The sequence below is a fragment of the Trachemys scripta genome, chromosome 11 (assembly GCF_013100865.1).
Source record: "Trachemys scripta elegans isolate TJP31775 chromosome 11, CAS_Tse_1.0, whole genome shotgun sequence".
Taxonomy (NCBI): Eukaryota; Metazoa; Chordata; order Testudines; family Emydidae; genus Trachemys; species Trachemys scripta.
In genome coordinates, this window is record NC_048308.1 from 47150416 (window position 1) to 47171295 (window position 20880).

Below are 20880 nucleotides of genomic sequence, written 5' to 3' on the forward strand. Positions count from 1 at the left end.
TTCTGATGTTCAGGATTATATTTAGTCCTTTATTGGGAAATACAGTTTACTGATGTCACAGTGGTGGCACTACCAAACATATCTTAGGGCCCAATTCGGCAGACATATGCAATATATGCTATTTATCATTCATCTTTGACCGCTTCACCTGCCTTTTGCCTACTAATCTATGTCTGCTGGGACTGCTTCTAATATTCCGAAGCTTTCCAGTGCCTACCATGTTGTGGGTCTTTCTCCCCCCCTTTTAACTCTTCCAGAGAAATATTCCCTTCTCCCCATCCCCACACACACATATTACACTTGCCAGACCCCAGAATGGACAGTGTTAAGTCCTGCACCATTGACAGATGTGAAGTCCAATATCTTGTGACCAAACTGGTGCAATAAGAAAACCAAGAATGGTAGAAATCTTCAGTTTTCTAGTCTTTGTAGAGTGGAAGGGTTTGAACTTAAAAATTATGACATTCTTATTTATTATGTATTAATATTAATAACAATAATAATAATCTGGTACTGCAGTAGTGCCCAACAGCCCCAGTGAAGAACCAGAACTATATTGCACTAGGCAGTATACAAATGCAGAACAAAAAGATGAGCTCTGCTCCAAACCGCTTAACAATCAAAGTATAAGGCAGTAGACAACAGGGTGATACAAAGAGGAGGAGAAACAATGAGGCAGCAGTGGTCATCATGATAAACAGCGATCTTGGCTCACCAGCTCTCTAACCATGGTCAAGTCTTTTGTAGGCATCACGGCAAAAGAGAGTTTTTACAGAGGGATTTGGAAGAGGACATTCTTATACAGTATCTGGTTTCTAAAATATATTAGTTACAATTTTCCTCTCTTTCCAAGTCCTGTAAGGTTTGCTTCTTAGTATTACGGGGGTGCCTATCTTTAAAATAAAATATCAAAAATACATTTAAAAGCTCTGAAACATTTGTGAGATGCCACAGTTCTTCTTTACAATGTCTAGCATATATAGAATATGTATTTAGTGTGGTTCAAAGGCTTTCATAGTCTTGGATAATGTGGCTGCTTCCAACTTGGGCTAATGAAGCCTTTTTGCCATCATATATTCTCCATCAATTTACAGAAGTACCATCTGATCCAAAAGAAATGTTAATTCATGGGGTGCATTAGGATGTGTTTTAAATATGACAGGTTCAAAATATGTATGTCACATACTGTATGGACAAACTCATTCATGCCACTTCCTAATAAAATGTGATTCATTGTGTTTTTCATTAGGTTACCACAAATATCACCTGGGGCATTCAACCACAGCCCATGCCAGTGCCAGTGTGGGTTATAATTTTGGCTGTTCTAGCAGGATTATTGCTCCTGGCTGTTCTAGTCTTTGTAATGTACAGGGTAAGCATTATCCTTTGGGGGTGGGGGGTTCCATTATTGATGTATTACTGCAAATGAGACTAGTAATATTGTCTTAAACAGGCTGAATATGTTGATCTATTGGGTACACTGCAGAGTCCATCCATTCATCCTAGGTTGTTGAGCAGGGAAGGAATTGCAATAAGGATTGGTGTTTGTTGGAGGACTGGGCTGTGTTTGGCTCTGTTTCCTTTTTCAGTTAGTATTTCCTGGTTTTAGAGGATGAGCTGAAACTAAAGAGTAGGGAGGAAAACCCAAGTGACTGAATAGTTAGGTTGTTTAAGTGCTCACACAGTGAGAAATGGCTTGTAGATGGCATGACTGTCACTTTCCAAATACGTGTGATTTCTCCAAATTACAGATGGGGTTCTTCAAACGTGTGCGACCTCCTCAGGAAGAACAAGAAAGAGAACAGCTGCAACCCCATGAAAATGGCGAAGGGACGTCAGAAGCTTAAAAAGAGTTTTATCTGTGTAACATACTGAAACTAAAAATGCCAGCATCTTGGTTACAAATTTTGATTTCCCTCTTAAGGAACAGACACTCCACGACTGCACTACTGCTGATGTCTTTTGGCATTGGGAATAGCCTTAACTACAGATTAAAAGCAATATATTTAATTCTTCCCCTATATTAATCACGTTAATAGATGTGACTAATGCATATGCACTGATTTGGATGTAAAAAACATACATGATATTTAGTGCCATGATTTTGCTAATCTAATTTCAGGAGACACTGTCTTTTGATGCACAGACTAGTGTTGTACGAACTGCTACATAGATTTCACTTACGCTCTGTAAACCAGCAGTTCCCATAGTTAATTGCTAGATTTAGTATGTTCTCTGTTGATAGACATTTACATTCTGACACTACACTTAATGTTCAAGCTCTCAGTGGCTAGATGCACAAAATGAGTATAGCTTGTTTTACAAGTCTGCCTTGATTGCAGAGCTTTTCTGTCCTTAGACTCTTTGCTGATGATTTCCCCCCAAAAAGTATACATGGGAATATGCAGCAGGATCGTTCCCATTTGCCATCTCTTCTGCATGTTGGCCTCCCTTTCTGTAGGGAGTTGGGGGTCAGCTGCTTCCATGGGACCATTTCTCCTCCCTTTTCCCACTCCTCTTGATTTCATAGATGGTGCTCCAGAGGTCTTGGTCTGCATTTTTAACCAAATATAGTTACCCTGATACAAACCCTAGTGTGGATGATGATATACCAATATAAAGGTTCCTTCTACCAGGGTATCTTAGTACCCTCCCAAACAGAAATAAACTATACCAGTATAAATTCCTTTATGCCAGTGTAACTGTGTCCACACTAGTGGTATTATACTACTTAAATATACTAGGATAGTTGAACTGATGCAACTTTTGTATTTGACAAGCTCTAAGAGTAACAGCAAGGACAGACCACTTTGGCACGTATTCCAGGTTGCTTGGGGCAGCATCTCCACTGTAAATACCCCCGATGACCAGAGAACCTTTTTGATGCAAGTTGTTGGAAATTAATAGCTTGTTTAGACATTCATTTTTGCCTCATGTCTGGTTTTTGGAAAACCAGAACCGATTTTCACTCTTCGTTGCATTCTTCTTAGCTGAACCACTATAGTATCTGAGTTATTACTGAGAAAGTCCAAAGTTAATAAGGAGTTAATTTGTATATTGGGCAGCTTGCTTTTTTATCCATTTACATATTGTTTTAGACAGCTGTTTAAGTGAAATTAGTTTATAATGGAAATCCTGGCCTCACTGAAGTAATGGATTTTACCCACAGCCGTTAATGTTATAGTATTGTTATTGTAATTATAGAGGGAGGAATCAGGACCCAAGCCATTAGGGGCATGTCTACAAGGCATCTGGGGGTGAGCCTCCCACCCTGGGTCCACAGAGTTGCTCTAGTGGGGCTCATGCTAGCACTCTAAAAATAGATTTTTTGATGTTCCATCGTGGTCCAGAACTCAGGCGCTCAAGCCCATCTCACCCCACCCTGGCTTCAGAATCCAAGTTCTGACCTGACCTGTCTACACAGCTGTTTTCAGAGTGCTTGTGCAAAATCTGCTAATATAAGTCTGTGGACCCAGGCTGGGTCCCAGATGCAGAGTAGACATGCCCTAGATGGCCTTGTTGAATGTATTTTAAGATGAGACAGGAGTGATTTTTTTATTAAATTCAGCTTCAGTTGAGGCTTGATCCTGCAGTTATACTGCGCACCTGATTCCCATTGACATTAGTGGGAAATCTGCATGCAGAAGGACCATTGGATTCTTTGGGTCCAGTCTGAAACTTAGGCTAAGCCTAGAGGTTGAAGAGACTGTCAGCAGAGAGAACATGGTTCTGATTCTGCAAACACGTATGTGCTTAAAGCATGTGAGTAGCCAGAGTGATTTGAAATCAGCAGGACAATTCACCTGTCTAAGGATGAGCACAGGACTGAGGCCATTACGGGGAGACAAAGAAAAGCACGGGAAAGCCCAGCTCATCTGGGAGGGGTGTTAGCGTTAACTAACCCCTGATTTTATAGTCACTAAAGCGTGTTATTTCTTGGCATTTAGGGTACATAGGTATAATATCAGCAACACTGTTGTAACTATGGAAACTTCCACCTGTACTAAGTTACATAAAGTAAGATTTCTTGAAAATATTTGTATTTCTTATATTCTCCTAAAGAATACCAGCAAATAATTGCCTCTCCTCTTTGATTAAAATCCCTGTACATTCATTAATCTCCAGTTTAATTGTTAGAAAACAGTAATGTAGCTGCAGTGTTCAGGTTACATCATGAATTCAACCGTGCACACAGCCCCCAGTTCAGGACAGCACATATGCACAGGCTTAAAATTAAGCATATGCTTAAGGGATATTTTGAACAGGGATGCTTTCGTGAATTGAGGTCTTTGTTTTTACAATCTAGATTTGGCAATAAGATGATTATAGAATTTATATTTTCTACTGTCATAATAGTTTTCGTAGTGGCCTGCAAGCACTACTTGTATTCTTATAGCAAGTGTTTTATAATGTTCACTTTTTTATAAAGAAAATGTGATATTTTTGTATGCAATTAATGCCCCTGAATCAAGTGCTGTGCATAAAATACGAATGGCAGATAGCTTATTTAGTCCTCTTTTCAGATAAACTCATTTCATAAGTCCAAATTCATGTATATGCATTAACAACTTGTGAAATTATTTAGCCTAAGAGGGCAATTAAAAAAAATCCAGATCTTTTATGAATTTATATAACTACTCCAACTTGCATTATTGCAGCATTTCATGGTGTATCTTAAAAAGTTAAGATGTATATTGTCTGGTACCATACTTTGACAAGATTCATGAAGTGTAAGGATGTAATCTCACTTGTAGGTTTAAATTAGTCTTTCAAGAAACACTATTAAAGTTCAGTAGTAGATATATTGTTGTTAAGCACAAGTGGGAAGCCAAACTTTAGATATTTATATCAAAAGTCAAAATCTTTTAGAAATGTTCACAAATGTCTATATTAGACTTGTAGTTCTATCCTTTAAATTTATGATTGCTGAAACGACCTTGGTACTTTTGATACTTTTAAAGAAAGTCTGCTACTGTATTTCCTTTCTTTACTAAACATTTTTTCTCTCTTTATGTATAGCTAAGATTTAAATCCAAACCGAGATTTTAGTATTAGTTATTCCTAAAATTGTGTCCAGCCTTGAATACATGTAACCTTGTTAAAATGCACTTTCATAGGTATCTTTTGAAAGTATTTCAGCTGGAACTAGGGGATTCTTGGTGCTTTTGAAATGTTCACTTTATTAGTATATAGCTATGAAAGTGTAGAGCTTTACACAGCAAAAAATGCATTAAAGAAGTTTTCTTAGGAGTGTCTGCTACTATTTCAGAGGGGTTAAAAGAGATTTTGACCATTTTGGGGGGAGGAGACGGGGGGAGAAAGATTCAAATTGTATAACATCTTGTTTTAGAACCAGTGCTCATGCCAGAGGGAGCTATGGGATATCACTACTGAGCACTACCAAATCGCATCAGAGAGCAGCATTAGCGTGGATAAAATCTAGTCAACTCTGTCTTACTGCAGGGTAGAGCCTGTTCCAAAGTCCTATGAAGTCGGCTTTCAGTTGGGCTGCTCACGTACAATGCAGCTGTCTGTGAATGGGAAAGAATTAAGGTTATGTATTTGGAAAATGGCAGCCCAGAATGAATGGTTAGGTGGCAGAATGTGCGCTGACCTTGTCACTTTCTTGGGGTGATAAGGGCTTCTTTCACTTGTTGACACAAGAGCTGAGAAAAAATGTTTTGTGCACTGTGTACTCCTACCACAAAGAAATGCAACCTTTTGTTCCGTTTAGGATCTAATCGTGGGAGATGCTGAGCTCTCGCAATTCCTTGGGATCTGAACTATTTGGTACTCAGTCCCTAGTTTTTAGTTCTCAAGTGCAATATAACATTATAATCAGACCTAATTCACTGCCAAGTCATTTTTAAGTTTAATAGGCCTAACCTAAGATGTGATGTAGCATTTGTTGACTTACAGTAGTCAATATTTTTAAAAACCTTTTACAAAACAAATGTATTAAATTGAGTTGATACATGAATGCTGTAGAAGTGTTTTGATCACCCACATTGGGTCAGACATAATGAGTATATATTCTAAAGTTTATCAGTTGCTAATTCATTGGTTTGGGTTAATGAGATTTGGTACAATGTTTTTCTTTAAATCCATTGTGGAAAATTTTGACTAGTGACTGTACAATAATGTATTTGAGTCTGTAGTGCTACTGCTGTTTCATATGTTTGTGCCTCTTATTTCAGTGTAATTTTTTTTCCAAAAGATATTGGAAACATTTTAATAATAGCAAAGGAAATCTAAGTTTAAATGCATTGTCCTTGTAAAAGTATTTTACATTAAGGTTGAATAACTTGACCCTTGACTTTTGCAAAATAAATAAAGATTTAACATAACATTAGAAACTGCAGTGAAAATATTAGTTGAGTGGCCCTTTCTGATCCATAAAGGAAACTTACTTGTTATGTCAATTCTGTTTTGAAAATGTAACATTTAATTCTTCATTTTATAAGACCATTTTTTGCATGCATTTTGCTAGTGCATTAAATTGGTACAATGTTGTGTGCACAAGCAGAAAATTAACTTACTAACAAGACTGCCACAAATTTGGGCAACTAGCATTCCTAGCTATTTGATAAATATATTCATGAATCAACTGGAAATATTTTCAACAGTTACAAAATTGTTTCAAGGGGCCTTACAGAACATTTAAAGAGAGCAATATTCATTTTCAGCCACCTTATTTTTTTAAAATATAAATCACACAAATTGTGTATTGCAGCAGGAAGAACTGCATTGGCAACAGATATGGCTAGCAAGCCTTTCTTATTTTCCTTTAAAGTCAATTTTTAATCCCAGTAATCCACTGAGACCTTACAATTTAAAATTATTTCATTGGGTTATATTTGTATAGCTCTGTATTCAATTTTAGATATAATTTAAAATATTCATGATTGGATAAACAGATTTTCAAAATCTGATTATAAATGTTAGATTTTTATTAGAATTTTGGAATAAAATACCTCAATAAAAAATCTTCTCTGAATTATTTCAAAGGGATATGCACTTTAAAAAAAAATTCCATAAAATAGTCAGTAGAAAAATTCCAGAGTAGCTGCTTGCAGCCCACAAGGATTCATTGAGTATTAAAAGGTGCACATAACACAGATGTCACTTTCTCAGCTGAAGTTGCACTTCCAACAGGGGGATTTGTTACTACAGTAAGGGGAAAGAGAAGCTGGTTGCAATCTATTTTCTCTCATTACTGGATGACAAACCTCTTGCAACATATCTCAATATCAAAAAGTTATATCTGCAAGGATTCCATGGTCATTATTTTATTGACGGAAAACAGTCACTTTTTATCCTTTTCTTAAATGTGTAAAGTTACCAAGGGAAATTTCTGGGAATGAGTGTTTAATTTTCTAGTTGTACATATTAGGACAATTAAATTTCTTGGATTGTTTTCAAATTAACAACTGTATTCATCTTTATATTCTGGGTGATTGTAAATATTTTGCTGGACAAAATAAATGGGTGCATATTATTTTCTTTTGATTGAATATATGTTTACTTAGGAAGTAGAGCTAGCTGAAATTTTTCAAATTTTCAAGTGTAAGTGTGTGTGTGTGTGTGTGTGTGTGTGTGTGTGTGTGTTTCAACCAGCTTAGAATGGTAGAAAATCAGTGGAAACTTTTTTGGCATTTTTCAATCGGCTCTATAAGGTACAGCATCTGCACACAGGTTGTGTGTCTATAGAACACACTGTACATACAGCTCAGGTGGTCAGGTTGCACCTTTAGACCTAATTCTGCATAGACTTATGCATGTGATTCCCTTATACAATGAGTAGTACTATTGTCAGGGCTTTAATATTCCCTCAGTTCTGCTTCTTTTGAAGACCATGACATAATACAGGGGTCGCAACCTTTCAGAAGTGGTGTGCCGAGCCTTCATTTTATTCACTCTAAATTAAGGTTTTGCGTGCCGGTAATACATTTTAACATTTTTAGAAACTCACTTTCTATAAGTCTATAATATATAACTAAACTATTGTTGTATGAAAAGTAAATAAGGTTTTTAAAATGTTTAAGAAGTTTCATTTAAAATTAAATTAAAATGCAGAGCCCCCCGGACTGGTGGCCAGGATCCAGGCAGTGTGAGTGCCACTGAAAATCAGCTTGCGTGCCGCCTTTGGCACGCGTGCCATAGGTTGCCTACCCCTGACATAATACATGTTGAATGCAGTAGAAATAAGAGTGAGTGCTGCCTGACTATAATATCAAATTACCAAAACAAATAGTGGGTTGGATACTAACTGGAGAAAACCATAAAAGGAGACTAAGAAAGATGTGCAATATTGAAGTCAATCTATAGCTATCTAAGGTGTCATGGTTGTCAATATGCTCCATATGACACCTCCTGGCAACAGCAGGAACATAAATGAGGTCTTTTGCTCCACAAGTATAGCTATTGCGTATATTTTGAGCTAAAGAAAAAAAGCTTTTAGTTAGTGGTGACAGGATACTGGACAACATGGACCATGGTCCGACCCAATAAATGGCAGCTGATCTGTAGCCACCATTTTTATCCTGTGAGACAAAGACCAAAATGAGGGGCCACCATTAAAACAGCATAGAAAACCTCTCTCTACATCTTCACATCCAGGCAGTGTTTGAGGGTATGTTTACACTACGAAATTAGGTAGATTTTATAGAAGTCGATTTTTTAGAAATCTATTTTATACAGTCAATTGTGTGTGTCCCCACTAAGCACATTAAGCCAGCGGAGTGCAGTACCGAGGCTAGCGTTGACTTTCGGAGCATTGCACTGTGGGTAGCTATGCCACAGTTCCTGCAGTCTTCGCCACTCGTTGGAATTCTGGGTTGAGCTCCCAATGCCTGATGGGGCAAAAACATTGTTGCGGGTGGTTTTAGGTACGTCATCAGGCCCCGCTTCCTCCCTCCATGAAAGCAACAGCAGACAATCATTTCGCGCCTTTTTTCCGTGCGGACGCCATACCACAGCAAGCGTGCAGCCCACTCAGCTTAGCTGCCGCTGTTGTGTCCTGGGTGCTGCTGGCAGCAAACGGTGCAGTAAGGCTGCAAACCATCGTCCTCGAATGACTGCTTCCGCTGCCACTCTGCTCTCCTGCAGACACCATACCACGGCAAGCATGGAGCCTACTTAGATCACCGCGGCAGTTATGAGCACTGTAAACACCACCGCATTATTCTGCAGTATATGCAGCAACAGAAACTTCAAAAGCAGGTGAGGAGGCGACGGCAGTGGCGCGGTGACAAGAGTGATGAGGACCTGTACGCAGACTCTTCTCAAAGCACGGGCCCTGGCAATTTGGACATCATGATGGTAATGGGGCAGGTTCATGCCGTGGAATGCCGATTCTAGGCCCGGGAAACAAGCACAGACTCGTGGGACTGCATAGTGTTGCAGGTCTGGGATAATTCCCAGTGCATGCGAAACTTTCACATGTGTAAGGGCACTTTCATAGAACTTTGTGACTTGCTTTCTCCTGTCCTGAAACACAAGACTATCAAGATGAGAGTAGCCCTCACAGTTCACAAGAGAGTGGCGATAGACCTCTGGAAGTTTGCAATGCCTGACTGCTACCGGTCAGTCAGGAATTAATTTCGAGTGGGCAAATCTACTGTGGGGGCTGCTGTGATCCAGGTAGCCAACGCGATCACTGAGCTGCTGCTATCAAGGGTAGTGACTCTGGGAAATGTGCAGGTCATAATTGATGGCTTTGCTGCAATGGGATTCCCTAACTGTGGTGGGGTGATAGATGGAACACATATCCCTATCTTGGGACTGGAGCACCAAGGCAGCCAGTACGTAAACCACAAGGGGTACTTTTCAATGGTGCTGCAAGCACTGGTGGAGCACATGGGACATTTCACCAACATCAACATGGGATGGCCGGGAAAGGTATATGATGCTCGCATCTTCATACTGGTCTGTTTCAAAAGCTGCAGCAAGGGACTTACTTTCCAGACCAGAAAATAACCGTTGGGGATGTTGAAATGCCTATAATTATTCTTGGGGACCCAGCCTATCCCTTAATGCCATGGCTCATGAAGCCATACACAGGCAGCCTGGACAGTAGTCAGGACCTGTTCAACTATAGGCTGAGCAAGTGCAGAATGGTGGTAGAATGTGCATTTGGACGTTTAAAAGCGTGTTGGTGCATTTACCGAATCGGTTAGACCTCAACAAAACCAATATTCCCATTGTTATTATTGCTTGCTTTTGTGCTCCACAATATCTGTGAGAGTAAGGGGGAGACGTTTAAGGTGGGGTGGGAGGTTGAGGCAAATCACCTGGCTGCTGATTACGCGCAGCCAGACACCAGGGCGGTTAGAAGAGCACAGCAGTGCGTGCTGCGCATCAGAGAAGCTTTGAAAACCAATTTCATGACTGGCTAGACTACGGTGTGAAAGTTCTGTTTGTTTCTCCTTGATGAAAACCCCACCCTCTTGGTTCACTCTACTTCCCTGTAAACAAACCGCTCTCCCCTTCCCCCTTTGATCACCGCTTGCAGAGGCTATAAAGTCATTGTTGTTTCAAATTCATGCATTCTTTATTAATTCATCACACAAATGTGGGGATAACTGCCAAGGTAGCCTGGGAGGGGTGGAGGAGGAGGGAAGCACGCGGTGGGGTGGTGGAGGAGGGGAGGACAAGGCCACACTGCACTTCAAAACTTATTGAATGCCAGCTTTCTGTTGCTTGGGCAATCCTCTGGGGTGGAGTGGTTGGGTGCCCGGAGGCCCCCCTACAGCGTTCTTGGGTGTCTGGGTGAGGAGGTTATGGAACTTGGGGAGGAGGGCGGTTGGTTATACAGGGGCTGCAGTGGTGGTCTGTGCTCCTGCTGCCTCTCCTGCACCTCAACCATATGCCGGAGCATATCAGTTTGATCCTCCAGTAGCCTCAGCATTGCTTCCTCCTCTCATCACGCTGACGCCACCTATCATCTTGATCCCGCCACCTCTCCTCTTGCTCCCGCCAGCTGTCCTCTCACGCGTCCCTCCTGTCCTCGCGTTCATTTTGTGCTTTCCTGCACTCTGACATAGTCTGCCTCCACGCATTCTGCTGGGCTCTTTCAGTGTGGGAGGATGCATAAGCTCAGAGAACATTTCATCGCAAGTGCGTTTTTTTTCGCCTTCTAATCTTCGCTAGCGTCTGGGATGGAGATGATAGGGGGAGCGTTGAAACATTTGCAGCTGTGGGAGTAAAAAAAGGGAGAGCAGTATTTAAAAAGACACATTTTAGAGAACAATTGGTAGACTCTTTCACGGTGAGCCAAGCTGTTAACGTTACATAGCCTCTTATATTGAGGGCCTGCCGGTTTGGTGTGAGAGATCACACAGGCAGGGCCGGCGGGCAACAGAATTCGGCTTGCAGGCAGACATGGTAAGCCACAATCTTTTGGCTTCTTTAACCTTCATAACATGTGGGAATGGTTTCAAATAGCAGTGCCCTCATTTCTTATACCAAGCACCTGTTGGGTTGGCCATTTAAAAGGAGGGTCTGCAGTTTTCAGGTTAATGTGCAGCACAAACCCAACTAAACCCCCTCCCCACACCCAAGTCTCTGGGATGATTGCTTCACCCCTCCCCCGACCACGTGGCTAACAGCAGGGATGATTTCTGGTCAGCCACAGGCAAACAGCCCAGCAGAAACGTCCACCTCTGAATGTCCCCTTAATAAAATTCCCCTATTTCAAGCAGGTGACCATGAATGCTATCACTCTTCTGAGGATAACACAGAGAGATAAAGAACGGATGTTGCTTGAATGCAAGCAAACACCGGGACCATACGCTGCCATGTTTTATTATGCAATGATTCCAGACTACTGGCCTGGCGTGGTAAAGCGTCCTACCACGGAGGACGGAATAAGGCTGCCCTCCCCAGAAACCTTTTGCAAAGGCTTTGGGAGTACATCCAGGAGAGCTTCATTGAGATGTCCCTGTAGGATTTCCGTTCCATCCCCATACACATTAACAGACTTTTCCAGTAGCTGTACTGGCCGCGAATGCATCCCAAGTCTTCAGGGTAAATTAATCATTAAACATGCTTGCTTTTAAACCATGTACTATATTTACAAAGGTACACTTACCAGAGGTCCCTTCTCTGCCTTCAAGGTCTGGGAGCCTGCCTTGGGTGGGTTCGGAGGGTACTGGCTCCAGGGTGATAAACAGATCCTGGCTGTCGGGGAAAACAGTTTCTCTGCTTGCTTGCTGTGCGCTATCTTCAACCTCCTCCTCCTCCTCATCTTCCTTATCCCCAAAATCTGCATCCCTGTTGTGTGAGAATCCATTGACGGAGTCCACGCACAGGGGCGGGGTAGTTGTAGGGGCACCCCCTAGAATGGCATGCAGCTCATCATAGAAGCGGCATGTCTGGGGCTCTGACCCAGAGCAGCCGTTTGCCTCTCTGGTTCTTTGTTAGGCTTGCCTGAGCTCCTTAAGTTTCACGCGGCACTGTTGCGGGTCTCTGTTATAGCCTCTGTCCTTCATGCCCTTGGAGATTTTTTTTCCAAATATTTGGGCATTTGTCTTTTGGAACGGAGTTCTGATAGCATGGATTCCTCTCCCCATACAGTAATCAGATCCATTTCAGCGATCAGATCCTGTTCAGTCCATGCTGGAGCTTTTTTGCGATTCTGGGACTCCATGGTCACCTCTGCTGATGAGGTCTGCACGGTCACCTCTGAGCTCACCATGCTGGCCAAACAGGAAATGAAATTCAAAAGTTCGCTGGGCTTTTCCTGTCTTCCTGGCCAGTGCATCTGAGTTGAGAGTGCTGTCCAGAGCTGTCACAATGGAGCACGCTGGGATAGCTCCCGGAGGCCAATACCATTTAATTGCATCCACACTACTCCAAATTCGACCCAGCGGGGTAGATTTTAGCACTAATCCCCTCGTCAGGGAGAAGTACAGAAATTGATTTTAAGAGCCCTTTAAGTCGACAAATAGGCTTTGTCGTGTGGACGGGTGCAGGGTTAAATTGATCTAACGCTGCTAAATTCGACCTAAACTCATAGTGTAGACCAGGGCTAAATCTTGCCACATCTTCCTTCAGAATATCTGTAACATCTTCACCTTCCCCCTAGTATAGACACAGCTACATTTTTACCCAGGCCCTAAACTTGTGTTTCATCTACTGCAACCTCTTGTAGACTGATGAATTACTATCATGTCTGAAATTTAAGCAGTAGTTGATGGAGAGCTCTGAAGACTGCAGGAGCTACTCTCTAAACGGGACTGCCAGACATAATACCTCAGAGAAAATAAGTATTCAGGTAAGTGAAACAAATTTTTTATTATTGGCTTTCATATCCTTGCAAGATTGGTTAAAAAAAATGTCTGATACAATTTTTTTTGTAAATGAACAATTGTAGATATGCTAGAGGTAGTCCCACCTCAAAGATTCATCTAAATACAATATTATTCCCCTTTGGAAGTCATCATCTTCAACAACAATTTTTGTCTTTCAGCATTCATTTCATATTTTTGTACATAACTAAAACCTTAGTTTAAAAAGTTTAAGGTGGAGAGTGGGTCCAACCAACATCCAAAATAACTTTTTATTTTTTAAAAAAATCAATACTTTTTAAAGGCCAAATATTAGAACTACTTAAAAATCCAAATATTAGAACATTTGGAAATGAATACTTAAGGGATCCAACCATTTTCCCAGGGCCATATAATCTTTCATCATTCATCAGCTCAAAGGGGGAAGCAGGTAGCAGCCAAACTAGAAAGTCTTTTATAGACCCATGTTCCTCATCTTTACATAACTATATGCAGGGATGCCACATTTAATCCAACCATTCCCGAGGAAAGGTGAAAAATCATGAGATCCTAAGGGATAAGACTACGGTGCAGAGAGATGCACATTTTTCCCCATGCCTGCTCGACTGGATTCAGCAAGTAGTTATTAGTGGGGGCTTCATTATATTAGACTAGAGCATGAGATCTGGAGAATCAAACTGATTGTCTATTTTCCATGTCCAAAAGGAGTGGCATTAAACCATCAGCGCCCCTGGTTAAAATTAAATTAGATTTTTGTTCCTTCAACCCTTCATCTCTATGAAGTCATTATTGATGACAATGAATTAATTACACTGTTCTGTAGAGAATGACATTAAAGTAATTAAATGATAAGGAAAAGTAAATTAGATTTTGAAAATTCTTTTAGTTTTGATAACTCGTAAAGATTTTTAACCTGATAGTTCACTTTTAGGTTTGGGAAATCTTTCATTGTTGCACATATTTCTCCCTTCCTCTTACTCCCCCCCTATGGAAGTTTCTGAGATAAGAACGCGTCCATATCTCCCTACAACCTGCTTTATTTGGCTAATCTATTTATTGAAGGGGAAATTTTAATTGTAAAATTATAGTATGGGGGGGGGGGGGCTCGGCAGGGCGGCGCTTTTTTTTTTTGCTGCTTGGGGCAGCAAAAAAGTTAGAGCCGGCCCTGCCCGTACAACTGTAAATTTCTGCATTCCATCAAATATGTGCACTAGAAATGGGTTGTTTGATAGACTCTGTTTTTTTAGATAATACTTTTATTAGATAGATAATACTTAGTCCTACCTTCAGTGCAGGGTACTGTACTACACGGCCCCTGGAGGTCTCTTCCAGCCCTACAATTCTATGATTACTAAGACTAAAATGTAAGTGTTTAGCATTAAGTGCCAAAAAACTCTTAATTGTACAAGATGCTGTATAGCGCATATGATCTAGAAAGCAGGATCGGATTCACTGGGGGAGGAAATAATTGGGCTTGATGTAACTTTATTAGTAAAGACTTTCCCTATTCCTAACCTCAAGTTTTCAAAAATCATGAGCCTGGTCTGAAAATCATGAGATGTGTTTTTAAAACAGTAATACAGTTTTTGGTTTTTATTTGCCTTCTATTTTCTGTATGTTTAGGATACACTTACTTCCCTCTTCCTTCTCCCCCTCCCCGACACACACACACCCACACAAATTGTATTGAAACTAAAGTGGAGAGTCTCAATTAATGTCTTGATTCCAGAACCTGAGACTTTAAGAAAAACAACACAGCTACACGAGACTTGCTGTAAAAGCAAAAGACTTAGCAACCTGGGGCCTGAGTCTGCCTGGTTTAGACCTGAGCAGTGACCACTGGGCCTGTTTGGGGGGCCAGGTCCCAGTGAGTGGGAGTAAAGATGGGGCTGGGGGACTGAGGCTCTCAGTAAGTGTTACGCTGAGTGGAGAGGAGCTCAGCGGCAGAGGCCAGGCCCAAGGTTTGGGGTTTAACAGAGGCGGGGCAGCTATTAACTAACACTTGTAGTTTAGCAGGGTCCGGGAATTCAGAGCTTCACTGGATCGCAAGGGGCCATCGCGCTCATCCCCGGCCCTTGCCCCCCATGTCCTACAGCGGATGTTTTAGCATCTCTCCCCGCTTGCTTTGACGCGCCAGGGCAACTAATCCCCGGTTCCAGGCAGACTTTGCCCAGCTTCCCCTTCCCGCGCTGTGGCCGGCCGGCCGGGGCAGCCCGGCGAGCACCTGTGGGGGCTGGGGCGCGCCGAGCTCCCCCGCTGGGCTCCCTCCCCCTCGTCACGTGTGTCTGTGCAGGGGGCGCGGGCCGCCTCCCGCCCCGCCATCCTCCTCCGGCAGCCGCCGCAGCCGGGCGGGCAGCAGGGAGCTGCCGGCCCCAGTCTCTGTCGCTTCGCCCGCAATATGCCTCCGCTGCCCGCTGGCCATGCCGGGGCTGTGCGGGCGCTTCCCCTCGCTGCTGCTGGGGCTGGCGGCCGCGCTGCTGCTCCGGGGGCGGCTGGTCCCCGCCGCCGCCACCAGCCCCGCCGAGCTGAGCCGCAGCCGCCCCGGGGCACCTTCCGCGGCTACTGCAGGTACCGTCCCCGCTACCCCGCCGCGGCTTCGCGCCCCGGGCACATGCCCCCACTGCCTGCCCCGGGGAGATGGCACCGGCGCTCCCCCATCCCCGGGAGCGCACCTGCCGCCTTCCCCCGGGAGCTCGCCCCAGCCCTCCCTCCGCGGGACCCCCGGGTGCGGGGCCGGGCGCTCGCCCCTAGCCCTGGAGATGGCACCGCTCCCCAGCAGAGCCCTCCCCCTGCCCCCGGGGGCTGCCCGGACACGCCTGTGCATGTGCTGCGCTGAGCGCAGGGTCGTGGCCGCTGTGTTCAGCGAAGCCTCCTTCATTGCTCCCGGGCACGTGAATTAGTCTTGGAGTAGCTGCTCTTCCTTCCCCCTCCCAGCCCCCTCGCTGGCCTGGCCTGGCCTGGGAATTCAGAGCAGCAGCTGCCAGACTTGGGGCTCGCGTGGAGGCAGAACCCTTGGGAGCCTTTGAATGGACCTTTCTCCACAGCTGTCACAGCATCCGGAACTGAAAAGGCCATTACCTAGATTTTTCTTGTCTGAAAAACAAAATTGTTCCCAGGGGAAGGGTGACATAGTATTTCTGTGGGAGTGGAAAAGAAGGCGTCATGATTATTCTCCATCAAATCCACTAGGTTTCTGCGTGGCTTGGGCGAAATTACGTGTCCCAGTGGTCTGTATTCCCCTCCTCCACCCCCGCCTGGTGTTTTCATTCTGCGCGTTGCTAAAAACGGGATTGGGATTCAGGCAGATTCAGCAACGTTTTAAACTGCTTGTGTTAGCACTCTGGACGAACACACGCTGCTGGCTGCAATCTACCACACGTCAGTGATGACTGAATTTGTGAAAATACAGCTTCAAGTTGCTTTTATGCAAAGAATGGAACATTTTATTTTTCAGAAACCCGAAAAAAGTGTTTTTAGGGAAGCAGATAGTAGATCCATATTAGTTCCTAACACCTAAGCAGAATCCATTTTTGCTATCACTGGATCTCTTTACTGTGCAGATACTATAACGGTGTTGCGGGGTGGGAGGGAGGAATGTATCCCTTTAGCTATATGGTTGCTTTGACCTATTGATAGCAGGAGATGGTCCCTTAAGTGACTGGATAATGCTGTTTAGGGAAGTGTGCCTTGGTGAATTCCTATATGCAGGCAGTAATCACTAGATTAATGTAATGGATGATACATGTGTTTAAATCTCTCAAATGAGTGGCAAAATCTGTGAGCTCATTTGTTTTCACATGCACTCTGTGGAACAAGAATATCTGTTAATTTTCCCAACAACTGTATGTAGAACAAGGTAGTTATTTCACAAATGAAGGCGTCAATCCTGCAATTGAATCGGGGAAACCAGTCAATAGGGTTTTTAGAAAATATTTCTGATTAAAAGACATTTTTCTACACACATCTTCTGAAGTCAGCCTAAAAAAAAATTGTACTTATAATACTGGCGTTCATCTAAGGATTTCAAAATGTTTCCAAACATTATTTAAGCCTTTATATTATCATGGCCTCATTTTGCAAATCACTTTAGCACAGATTTAGCTTCATTTCAGTTCAGTCCAGTCAGGCACTGAATACTGCCTCCGAGACCGAAGTATATGTTTAAATTTAAGTGTGTGCTTAAGTGCTTTGCTGAAGTGAAGCCCACGTGAAGTATGTCAGTGTTAGACCGATTGTACAGATAAGTGAGTTGTAGCTAGAAATAGACTTATTTTATAACCACTAGAACATGCATACAGAAATGAAAAAGTTTTTGTTGAACATGAATACAATTCAAGGTTATTGTTGTAGATCAGGGGATTTGTTCCTTTTCCCTCTATAGTCGCAAATAAAATAATTAAACAAATACCAGGAAAGCTTTAGAGAAAAAGGATTTTAAATTTTTTTTTTTTGATGCCACACATTGGTTTTTCTACGGAAAACCAAAACGTTGTTTTTCAGAAACCTTTTAATGTAGGCAAAGGGGGAAAAGGGCTTAGTTGTGGGAACTGAAAACTGCATTGTTGTCATTCAGCATTGGAAGAAAAACAAAAATTCCTGTATTTCCCGCCCCCCAATTTTTATGGAAAATATTTACCATTTACCCTAGCCCAAGTTAAAATATTGTGTCAACATTACTGGTTTGTGTGGTAAACTTTTTATTTATAAGACATTTATTTTTTCGGTGAAGTCATTCAAACAACAGTTTAATGGCACCACATTCTTAGCTGATTCTATTTGGTTTTATTTTAAATAAAAATTCTTGATGGCTGGGCTTTAAAAAAAGGCCTAAGGCAGTTTGGTACACATTTCCTGTTGACAATCCAAGCCAACTAACATTCATCAAAATGATTGAATGCACTGACTAGGTACTGTTTAAATATATTCACAGCTCTGTTAGTGTGCATCTCAGTCCTCAGCTAGTGTTCCAGTTGTCTGTTTTAGAAATGATCTTGGTTCAACTTATGTTACCATATATTGCTTTTAAATAGCTGTGACTAAACATAATCATTCTTTACATGAGAATTAGGCAGTTTGTTTTTATTATGGGGCGTTTGGTAGCCAGCTTTATATTTAGGTTGTCTATCGTAAGATTTAGGTTTCATCATAAAATTTGTGACATTTTTTCGAGATTCTCTAACACCTTAATTGTTCACATTGAAATTCAACAAGAAGAAAGCCTTGGGGCCAGAAATAAATCTTTTCTTTGTCCTGTGAAATTCTGTTCAGATTTACGCTGAATTATCAACTGCTGAAAATGGTAATTTTCCTTCTGTCACTTCCATTACCAGCAATGTCCAGGCAGCATAATAACTGAACATGAACATTCTAAAGCACTGGCCCCTCGCTGCTGCAGCAGGAGCACACACTGCACTGGGAACCCCAGGAGCAGACAGTCTTTCCAGGAGGTAAAGAGAACTGTGCTGGACTTGGCTCAGTTCTCCAACCCATCATGTTGCCCTGGTAACCCATCCCACTTCCACTGAAGGAGGAAGGAGCTTCCCCAGACTCCTGAATGAGAGAGGGAGAGAGTTGGGTTGCGTTCTACTTTTCTCCCTCCCCCGCAAACCCCATCCCATGTTATGCATGTGGCTTCAGAGGCCCATTGTCTTCTAGGACAACAGCCCTTTATTGAAATATTTAGTCTGGTAGCTCAAATGATCAGAGCCTGAGTTGTTGTGCTCCAATTTCAGGGTTCATATCCTATTGATGCGACATAAAGGAGACAGTGGGAATCATAGAAGATTAGGGTTGGAAGAGACCTCAGGAGGTCATCTAGTCCAACCCCCTGCTCAAAGCAGGACCAATCCCCAACTAAATCATCCCAGCCAGGGCTTTGTCAAGCCTGGCCTTACAGGTTTTTAAGGATGGAGATTCCACCATCTCCCTAGGTAACCCATTCCAGTGCTTCACCACCCTCCTAGTGAAATAGTTTTTTCCTAATATCCAATCTAGACCTTCCCCACAGCACTTGAGACCATTGCTCCTTGTTCTGTCATCTGTCACCGCTGAGAATAGCCTTGCTCCATCTTCTCTGGGACCCCCCTTCAGGTACTTGAAGGCTGTTATCAAATCCTCCCTCACTCTTCTCTTCTGCAGACTAAATAAGCCCAGTTCCCTCAGCCTCTCCTTATAAGTCATGTGCCCCAGCCCCCTAATCATATTTGTTGCCCTCCGTTGGACTCTCTCCAATTTGTCCACATCCTTTCTATAGTGGGGTGGCCCAAAACTGGACTCAATACACCAGATGTGGCCTCACCAGTGCCGAATAGAGGGGAATAATCACTTCACTCAATCTGCTGGCAATGCTCCTACTAATGCAGCCCAATATGCCATTAGCCTTCTTGACAACAAGGACACACTGTTGACTCCTATCCAGCTTCTCATCCACTGTAATCCCCAGGTCCTTTTCTGCAGGACTTCCGCTTAGGCAGTCGGTTCCCAGCTTGTAGCGGTGCATGGGATTCTTCCGTCCTAAGTGCAGGACTCTGCACTTGTCCTTGTTGAACCTCATCAGATTTCTTTTGGCCCAATCCTCCAATTTGTCTAGGTCACTCTGGACCCTATCCCTACCCTCCAGCGTATCTACCTGTCCCCCCAGCTTGGTGTCATCCATGAACTTCCTGAGGGTGCAGTCCATCTCATCATCCAGATTATTAATGAAGATGTTGAACAAAACTGGCCACAGGAGCCACCCTGGGGCATTCCGCTTGATATCGGCTGCCAACTAGACATAGAGCCGTTGATCACTACCCATTGAGGCCGACGATCTAGCCAGGTTTCTATCCACCTTATAGTCCATTCATCCAATCCATACTTCCTTATCTTGCTGGCAAGAATAGTATGGGAGACCATATCAAAAGCTTTCCCCATATCCATAGAGCCAGTTATCTCATCATAGAAGGCAATCAGGTTGGTCAGGCATGACTTGTCCTTGGTGAATCCATGTTGACTGTTCCTGATCACCTTCCAAGTGCTTCAAAATGGATTCCTTGAAGTCCATGATTTTTTCCAGGGACTGAGTTCCCCAGATTCTCCTTCTTCCCTTTTTAAAAGATGGGCACTATATTTGCCTTTTTCCAATTGTCCGGGACCTCCCCTGATCGCCACGAGTTTTCAAAGATAATGGCCAATGGCTCTGCAATCACATCGGCCAACTCCTTCAGCACTCTCAGATACATTGCATCCAGCCCCATGGACTTGTACACGTCCAGCTTTTCTAAATAGTCCTTAACCTGCTCTTTCACCAGTGAGGGTTGTTCTTTCACCACTCACCTCCTCCCCTTACTGTGCTGCCCAGTGAAGCAGTCTGGGAGCTGACCTTGTCTGTGAAGATGGAAGCAAAAAAAAAGCATTGAGTACTTCAGCTTTTTCCACATCATCTGTCACTAGGTTGTCTCCCCCATTCAGTAAGGGTCTCACACTTTCCTTGACCACCTTCTTGTTGCTAACAAACCTGTAGAAACCTTTCTTGTTACCTTTCACGTCCCTTGCTAGCTGCAACTAAAATTGTGCTTTCGCCTTCCTGGTCGCACCCCTGCATGCTCAAGCA

At 42.9% G+C, this 20880-nt stretch overlaps 2 protein-coding genes across 2 annotated transcripts in view; both read left to right on the plus strand.

Annotated features, from left to right (window-relative positions):
• Window positions 1-7503, plus strand: part of ITGAV (integrin subunit alpha V) — an 84140-nt gene extending 76637 nt beyond the window's left edge. The window contains exons 29-30 of the mRNA XM_034785197.1: window positions 1250-1372; window positions 1752-7503. Coding sequence (XP_034641088.1) covers window positions 1250-1372; window positions 1752-1847 — 219 coding nt within the window. The 3' untranslated portion in view covers window positions 1848-7503. The remainder of the gene's footprint in view (window positions 1-1249; window positions 1373-1751) is intronic.
• Window positions 7504-15682: 8179 nt separating this feature from the next.
• Window positions 15683-20880, plus strand: part of FAM171B (family with sequence similarity 171 member B) — a 60610-nt gene continuing 55412 nt past the window's right edge. Inside the window, exon 1 of the mRNA XM_034786118.1 lies at window positions 15683-15857. Coding sequence (XP_034642009.1) covers window positions 15710-15857 — 148 coding nt within the window. The 5' untranslated portion in view covers window positions 15683-15709. The remainder of the gene's footprint in view (window positions 15858-20880) is intronic.